General features: G+C 56.1%; 1 protein-coding gene across 1 annotated transcript in view; it reads left to right on the forward strand.

The window, feature by feature from the left end:
- Positions 1-1,308: 1,308 nt before the first annotated feature.
- SH3BP2 (SH3 domain binding protein 2) overlaps positions 1,309-8,955 on the forward strand; it is a 22,030-nt gene continuing 14,383 nt past the window's right edge. The window contains exon 1 of the mRNA XM_007953496.1: positions 1,309-1,391. Within this exon, the coding sequence (XP_007951687.1) occupies positions 1,309-1,391 (83 nt within the window). The remainder of the gene's footprint in view (positions 1,392-8,955) is intronic.

Here is an 8,955-nt window from a genome sequence, read left to right on the forward strand (position 1 = left end):
GGCACAGGGATGCTGGGGCCGCTCTGTCTACCCCAGAGAAGCCCCAGACTCAAACACAAGCTCCCTGCACCCTGGAAGAGAGAGAAGGGTCTGTGGTTCCCAACATGCCCACCCCTCCCCCCACCCCTGGTGGCCTGGGACCACCCCCTGCCCCTCCTCCAGTGCCTGCATCAGGCATGGGTCAGTTAGGAGACAGCATGGCCAGTCGTGACAGGTGGTGTCCAGGGCCTGTGGGTGCTGGAGCCACGAGCATGTGGTGAGGAGCATGGTGGACAGGATGAGGTCTCTTAGAGTCCCTGTGGCCTGTGGCCTTCCGTCGCTCTTCAGCCCTAACAATGGGGTGGCCCCTGGCCCCAGAGGGCTCCCTTTCTCTGGCTGTTACTCCTCCAACTTGATGTCTTACCTGAGAGAGTTAGACACTTGACCCACATACTCGGGAGGAGAGGCAGGGGCTCAGGGGTTCAAATCCCCACCCCACCTGGGCCCGGGGCAGGGGAGGAACAGGGCTTGGTCAGGGCAGAACAGGCCCTGGAGTGGGACTGGGGACAGGGAGCAGGGGTGGCAGGAGAGCTCTTGGTCACATTGCGGCATGGAGTGCTTCCTAGAAATCCAGCTGTTTGCAGAGCCGGCAAAACAGTGGTCCCTGGAGGAGGACCCTTGTCAGGGCCCTGCTCACCCTGAGGCTCAGCAGACCGGGCTGGTGTGGGGTGAAGGAGGGAGGGAGGGGTACGGAGGGAAGGGCAGTGTGTGTCAAAGGGTGGCCCCTGTGAGACCGCAAGGGCCTCCAGGGGCCCCTTGGGAGGGGAGAGCTGGTTGAGTTGGCATCTGAAGGTGGGAAGGGGCACACTGGGAGGTGTGAGTGTCCATGAGGGTGTCCACACTGGCTTATGCCAGGCAGGGTACCCTGGTGCCAGGAGGCAGGCCCATGCCCTGGGCCAGGAGGGGCTCCTGTGGTTTGAAGAAGTGCCAGCTGGGAACACGGCTGACCTAGAAGCTCTGTCTGTGCCACCACAGCAGGGCGCGAGTGCTGGTGGGTGAGGACTGACACCCACCAGGCCCATCAGTGAGGTGAGCGCAGCTCTGGGCCTCAGGAAAGCGTCAGGTCCTTGCCGGGGTGGGAGGGCAGGAAGTGCTGCCCGGCCTCTGGGCCTCTCGGACAGGCAGGAAGTGCGGGGAGGAGGAAGCCCGGCAGCCTGTGCCCCAGATGCCACAGGCGACTGTTAGCAGGAGGGAGCGGCCGCAGTCAGGGCATCGGCGGCCAGCACTGGACATGCCGACCACCACCTCTCCCTGTGTTCCCTGAGCTGCATGGCCTCCCTGGTCTCTAGGACACCTGACCCTGGCCTGTCCCCAGGCAGGAGGAGAGCGATGTGTTGGGTCAGCACCGTCAGGTCAGTGGGGAGGCCCTGGGGCAGGGGCCCGGGAGGTGGCAGTGTGAGAGCCAGGGCACTGATGAAGGGTCCATAGACTGGGGACCCTGGCCCACAAGAGAGAGCGGCCCATCTGGCATCCAGAGGCCACAATCCGAGCCTGCCGCAAGGACACCCCAGGCCTGTCCTGAGAGCCCAACGCCAAAAGGTAGATGTCGGGATGGACCCCTCCCACCGCACCCTCCATACCCCTGCCTGGGGTAGCCTTGGCAGTGGGATCCCGTGTGTGCACCAGGATGGAGGGGAAGTATGGTGTGCACTGGGGGACAGAGCCACGTGAGGCACCCGCTGACCACGCCTGTGTGCCAGGCCTGGACAGGGCTGAGGGCCAGTGACCAGCCTCAGGGTCCTGTAGGCGTGGGGGGCTTCACTCCTGGGGTTCATGTTGTCCACTCTCATCTGGGGCCAGCATCGCGTTCCCTGGTGGGGCTGGTCCGCTGACCTCTGTAGGGGACTTTGGTTTCGATTTCTCGTTTTGGTTCTGTCATGAAGAAGGATTCTGGGAAGAGGAAGGAGCGGGGGGGAACCGAAAGGGGAGGGCTGGTGTGAGGCCAGGTGGAATGCGGGCACCCAGAGTCTCTTCCCAGCCCACAGCTGTGTGCCAGGCTCAGGTGGGGCCGGGCTGCTCCACCATCTAGCGGCCGTGGGCCTTTAGGCGAGTTACTCCGGGCTGTCTTCAGCAGTGATGTGAAGATGATGCTGATTCGTGTCGTGACGTGTAAGTGACCCCGGGAAGCACAGAGCCTGGCCTGCGGTGAGGGCCCAGTGCTCTTGGTGCAAGCCTGGAGTCTCCCTGGCATCAGGGTGCTGCTCTATGAAACGGGAGAAAGCCCTGCCCCCCCGGGCCTGGCCGGAAACAAGTGTGACGTGGAACCAGAACTGTGTGTGTGAGGATGTGTGTGGGAGTGTGCCCGAGTGTCAGTTGACATGACCATGTGAATGGCTTGTGTGAGGATGGATGCATGCATGTAAGTGTGATGAAACTGTGCTTCAGTGTGCGTGAGTGTGTGTGGGTACACCGGACAGTGAGAATGAGTGAACATGTGTGCATGTGTGAGTGTGCCCAGACGGATACCTGTGTGTGTGAGAATGAGTGCATATATGTATGTACATGTGTCTGTGTGTATGTGCATGAGTGTATATGTGTGTGAGAGTACATGCATGAGTGTACATGTATGTGTGAGTGTGACTGAGTTTGTGAATTGTGTACATGGATGAGTGGGTGTGTGTGAGGGTACATGCATGAGTGTGTGTATATGTCTGGATGAGTGTGACTGTGCGTGCGTGAGTGTGTGTACATGTATGGGTGTGTTTGTGTGCACGAGGGTACATACCTGAATATGTGTATATGTGTGAGTAAGTGTGACCATGTGTGTGTGAGTGTGTGTACATGTATGAGTTTCTATATGCAAGGGTGCATGCATGAGTGTGTATGGATATGAGTGACTGTGCTGCGTGCACCAGTGCGTATGTATGGGTGTGTCTGTGTGTGTGAGGGTACATGCACGAGTGTGTGTATATGTATAAATGAAGTAACTGTGTGCATGAGTGTATGTACAGGTATGGGTGTGTCTATGTGTGTGAGAGTACCTGCACATGTGTGTGTCTGACTACAGATGAGTGTGTGTGTGTATGTCTGAGGGCACTGAGGGGACTTGATGTTTCTACTTAGGCTGGGTACCCCCCAGCCCTGTGGCTCCCACAGATGGACCAGCCAGGTCACCGTTAATAGAACCTCCCTGACACTGTGGTCACACAAGACGCTAGCTTGCTACCTCGCCACGGCCAGGGCCACCTCTGCAGACACCCATCCTACTCTCATGCATAGGGGCACGCCCACACGTGCACACAGAGTGCATGCATTTGACCTGCCTTCCTGGGCAAGCTTGTGTGCATGGCCTGTCTGAGCCCTCATCCATTCCATTAAGCTCATGTGTGGGACCGTGCGTTCATGACCATACCCAGGGGCCCACGGCAGCAGGAGCCACAAAAGTGCCCTTATTCGGCAGGGTGTTGTCTCTGTGGGGACAGTGTTTTTCACCTGGCTGTTCTGCCCTGCTCCCGGTGACCCCAGACCTCAGACAGCACAGCTTGCAGAAGAGGGGGTGGGTGCCAGGGGAGAGAGACCCGGAGCGTGTGTGGGGGCGCTTGCCACCCCCATGCTCACGTGCACATGCGTGCAGTACTGACACACCCACGTGTGCACACACACGGGCCACACACCTTCTGGAAGGTTCAGAGCCCAGCCGCCATGCAGCATTGTTGCCCCCCCCCACTGCACTAGGAGTGGCCACTGAGCTGCAGGCTCAGGGCCCATGCCCCTCCATGGGGCTTGAGGGGCAGTGCAGGAGAGCCCCGGCCCCGGCCCCGGCCCCCGGCCCGTGCGTGGTTGTGGGGCTGCCCTCCCAAGCTTCCGCCCACGCACAGTGGTCTGGAAGAGTCCCCCCCGAGGGTCCCCTAGCCTCCCTGAGGGTGGCAGCCCCCTCTGGAGCCTCTACAGGGACCAAAGGGAGGCAGCCCCGTGGGGACCCCCAGGTGAAGGAATCGAGATGGCCCTCCAGTCCCTGAGGCTGTGTGGCGGGGAGGCACTGAGAGACATGCCGGCGCGCTGCCGCTCAGGGGCTCTCTGAAGTTTCGCTGGTCCTGGCGGAGCTGCAGCTGTGCTGGGATTCCCCAAGAGCCATGTGGTCACCACCATCACCGCCGTCTTTGGCCTGTCATTCCTCCTTCTCTGCTCCCATCCTGGGTGGCTGCCAGCTGGCTCACCCATTGGCACAGGGCAGGGCTGGGTGGGGTGGAGCAGGGTGGAGGCGGGACGAGCTTCCCTTTGATCCACCCTCTGGAGTCGGCTGGGGATGTCCGGCTCTGTCTCGGAAGGGAGAACATTCCTGGCGTGGTGACGGTGGGGCACACCTGGCCCTGCCTGCCCTCCCCGCCCGAGGACCATTGCTGACTGCTTACGAGGCCCATCTTACCCGTGGTCAGACAGCGGCTGGATGGCAGTGAGCTGGCCTCCCTGGCTGCTGAGCTGAACCACAGGGTGGCTGTACCCCGCCTCACCCTAAGTCTCACCAAATGTGGACCCAGCAAGAGGCAGCGGGCTCCATCTGTCCTCAAGGCACCCCCCTAATGTGCAGGCCAGGGCTCCCTCCAGCAGGGTTGGGGGCTCTGACTCAGCAACCCAGAATCCCCGGTAGCCCCAGTGCCAACGTCTACTCCTTCTTTGGGTTCCCTGGGTGCCCCTCTGTGCCAGGCCCGAGCTGGTAGGGATGGGAGACAGTGACAACCTAGAGTGATCACTGGTCAGTCAAGGGAAGGTAACGCTAGCCCTACAAAGGGACACATAACCCTCCAGAGGTCAGGGAAGCTGCCTGAAAGGCAGACTGTGATAATTAAGGTTGTGTGTCAACTTGGCTGGACCATGGTTCTCAGGGGTTTGGCAACTGTCGTGTCATGATGTGATGAGCTCTCATCTGATGTAGTCCCTCTATGATGAAATGTGCTCTGAACAGCCACGGCCGGGAGGGTTTCCTCAGGGGTCTGGCCTGCTTCTGATACGTGTGTGGCCACTCAGGCCACGTTCTCCGCCTTCCTGCTGGATCCGCATCCTGCATCTAGCTCATCATCACCTCCGGTTCTTGGGGCCGATCCACGCCTGCCGGTCACCTGCCAATCATGGGCTTGTTGCCCTCGCAGCCTGCGAGCCAACAGTCTGCCATTTTACCTGCCCATCTTGGATTGTCCTCCTCCAAAGCCAGCAGCCTGTGACACTCTCGATCTTGGGTTCATCAGCCCTTGCAACTGCACGAGGCCACGAGCTTGGGGCTTGCTACCCTGTACAGCTGTGTGAGCCATCTCCCTGAGATAAACTTTCTCTGTCTCTCTGTATCTGTAAGCATCACCAGTTTACCTTCTCGGGGAACCCAGCCTAAGGCAGGGATGTTCGCGCTAACTCCTCCTCTCATTTTAGACTGCTCGTTGCTGGTCTGTCGACAGAGAACGGCATTCTGTCTCCTGATCTCGGGTCCTACGTCTGCGCTTGGTCACGAGTTCTAGTCATTTCTAGTGGATTCTTCGGGATTTTCTAGATACGAGATCATGTACTCTCTGAACGGGCTTGCTTCTTCCTTTCCAATCTGGACGCCTTTTGTTTCCTCTTCATGCCTCGCTGCACTGCCAAGAGGCTCCAGTGCAGTGTTCAGGAGAAGTGGTGCGAGTTGACGTCATTGGCTCATTCTAATCCGAAGGGAGAAAATTCAGTCTCTCACCACTGAGTGTGACGTAGCTCTGGGTTTTATGTAGAGAGCCTTTATCAAGTTGAGGAAACAACAAAACAAAACAGAAGGACAATTGTTGTCGAGTCAGCTCTGAGTCCTGGCGACCCCACGCATGTCAGAGTAGAAATCAATACTAGACCATGTCCAAGCTGTGACTTTTCCCAACCAGGCCACTGGGGCTTTCCTCCAGGGCACCTCTGAGCGTACTCGTACCACCAACCCTTGGGTTAGTGGTGGAACACTTGACCATTTTTGCCACCAGGCCAATTCCTAGATGGTTGGGTGTTTGTGTTATGGAAGATGCTTGGCTTTTGTCCAGTGCATCTTCTGCATCTATCAGGATGGTGCTGTTGGTTTCCATCTTTCTTCTGTTGGTATGGTATACTCCACTAATTGATTCTGGATGTTCAGCCAACCTGGGAGAAATCTCACTGGGTCCCAGTGTCAAGTCCTTTTTGTATCTTGCTGATATGTGTTGTTAGTATTTGGTGGAGGGTTTTTGCATCTGTCTCCCAAAGGGATATTGGTCTGTAATATTCTTTTGTGTGTGTGTGTGTCTGTGTGTGTGTGTGGTGTCTTTGTCTGGTTTTGGTATCAGGGTAACACTGGCCTCAGAGAATGAGTTTGGAAGTGTCCTCTCCTCTTCTGTTTCCTGGAAGAGTTTGTAAAGATACGTAGAGAGGAATTAGTTCAGTTGCAACTCCAGGAAGTGGAAACAGGGCACAAAGGCCTGGAGGTGAGCCTCTAGATCTAGGGAATGGGGAGCCTTGGGGTCTGGCTGGCACACGGAAGGTGGAGCGCAAGAAGAGACCCCATGAGGAAGATTCATGGGGGCAGGCATGGGAAGCCCCCAGAGTGTTGGAGAATGAGCTTAGTGCACGGTAAGAAGGGAAAAGACTTCTGCGGAGAAGTGATGGGCGGCTGCCCAGTGGTGGCAGGCAGGCGGACAGGGCAGGGTGGCTGGTGAAGGGTGTGGCCTTGAGGGCTGGGTAGGACTCCAGGGGAGGGGAGGCGGAGGGCAGTGGAAATAGAGGTGGGATGGAACCTTGGTGTGGGAAGCCTGTACCGGGAGGGGGCCAAAAGCTGGCCTGAGGGGGAGGCCTCCAGACCTCTACCCAGTGTAGATACCTGGTCAGAGCTACCAGCAAGGTTCAAGGATCCACATCCACGGGGGACTTCTGTTGCCATTCCCCGTGGCAGCCTGTATGCAGGTGGTAAAGTCTCTTGATGAACAAAACTTTAAAATGTTTATGAAGTCTCATTTATTGATTTTGTCTTTTGCTGTTTGTGCTCTTGGTATGGTGTTAGATAATCCATTGTTGAAACCTAGGCCCGACAGCATTGCCCCCGCTTGTTCTTGTGAGGATTGTATGGTTTTAGCTTGCACATTTAGGTTCTTATCCATTTTGAATTTGTTTTTGTATATGGTGTGAGGCACGGATCCTGCTTCATTTCTCTGCACATGGAAATCCAGTATTTACAACACCATTTACTGAAGATAAGGGGATTGAGCACCCATCACTTGACCACAGGTTTATCTCTGAGCTCTCAGTTCTATTCCACTGGTCTGTGTGTCTGTTGCTATACCAGGCTGTTTTAATTGCTGTGGCTGTGTGAAACCAGTAATACTACTAAAAAAACCCCACTGCCATCAAGTCGATTCCGACTCATAGTGATCCTCCAGGGCACAGTAGGACCACCCCATAGGCTTTCCAAGGCTGTAAATCTTGTGAGGCTGGTGCAGGACCAGACAGTATTCTGTTCTGTTGAATATAGTGTCCTGTGAGTCAGAGCTAACTACAAGGCACCTAACAACAATGACGAATCTTTACGGAAGCAGACTGCCTCCTTATCTTTCTTTTGCAGAGCGGCTGGTGGGTTTGAACCTCTGCTCTTTTGATTAGTAGCCCAATGCTTTAACCACTACAACACCAGACCTCTAGCTGTTTTGAAATCAGGAAGTGTGAGTCCTCCTCCTTTGTTCTTCCTTTTCAGTGTTTTAGCTACTTCGGGCCTCTTGCCTTATAAAATTGAGGACTGGTTTTTCTATTTCTAAGAGGCCTGTTGGAATTTTGATCGGGATTGCACTGAATCTATAGATCACTTTAGGTAGTATTGACATCTTAACAATATTAAGTCTTCCAATCCATGAACATGAAACATTTTTCCAGTTAAGTCTTCTTTAATCTCTTTCAGCAGTGTTTTCTGGTTACCAGCTTAACCTCAATCACACACAAGAAATTCTGTATCTGAACCATTCCTCTCCCCCCTTTTGTTGTTATCACTAATTACGTGTGTATTTCATGTGCCCTGTAACAATTTTATCCTTGCCTTTTATGTATTTGTTATCAAAATGTGAAAGACAACACAATTAGAATCATCCAGCCTGAATGCCTTGTTACTAGTCCTTATCCTTGTCCCTGTGTTTCCATTTTATTTGGGATCTTTCTTTTTATAGAAAGCTTTGAATGACTTTCTAGTGTTTTTGCTCTTTCACGTAGAGAGTTCTCATTAGCATTTTCTGTCTAGTGTGCAGATAGGCACAGAGCAGGAGGGGTACCTGAGAGGTGACTTCATCAGGCTTTGGCCAGGTTGGAGGCTTGTGTGCTGGGAGAGGGGTCCACATATGCCCAGGTAGGTGGGTGTTCCCAAGGCCTAGACCCCCAACTCGTTGGGGACCTCCAGAAGTAGAGGTCCAATCGGGTCAGGTAGGCAAGGTGGCTGGCCCCACGAGGACTGGGGACAGGCAGACCTGCTTGGGGACCTGACTGCATACCAGCCTAGTAGGGCACCAGCCAGCTAGGCCCCCTTGACCCCACCATAGCCGTGGGAGGCAGGCGTGGCTAACCATCCCATTTCACTGAGGTGTAGACTGAGGCTTGGCAAAAAGGCCGCTTTGCCAAGGATGCTTGCCAGCAAGGGGCTGGGTGGGATGGAGCGCAGGCTCTCCGGCTAGGCCACTAAGCGCATCATTTCTGTGTCTTCCATCCTCGTGCGGGTCCTGGCGGTGTTATGTGTGTGCAGAACCATTGATATTTCTTGACTCTGGGCGACAAAAAGGTGGCGGCTTCTCCGGCCCCTGCGCCAGTCAGTGGGAAACCGAGGCTCCCCGGGGCCGCCTGCGCGCTGACGTAGGGTGGGCGGGCCTGGGCTCACCTGGCCGCGGGCCCGCCCCGCGCGCGCGGGGCGGAGTCTTGGGGCGCAGAACCGGGGGAGCGGCATGGCTGGAGCGGGGTGCCGGCCGCGGA

Source organism: Orycteropus afer, unplaced genomic scaffold (genome assembly GCF_000298275.1).
Source record: "Orycteropus afer afer isolate SDZICR_OR568_19922 unplaced genomic scaffold, OryAfe1.0 scaffold00398, whole genome shotgun sequence".
In the NCBI taxonomy this organism is placed as follows: Eukaryota; Metazoa; Chordata; class Mammalia; order Tubulidentata; family Orycteropodidae; genus Orycteropus; species Orycteropus afer.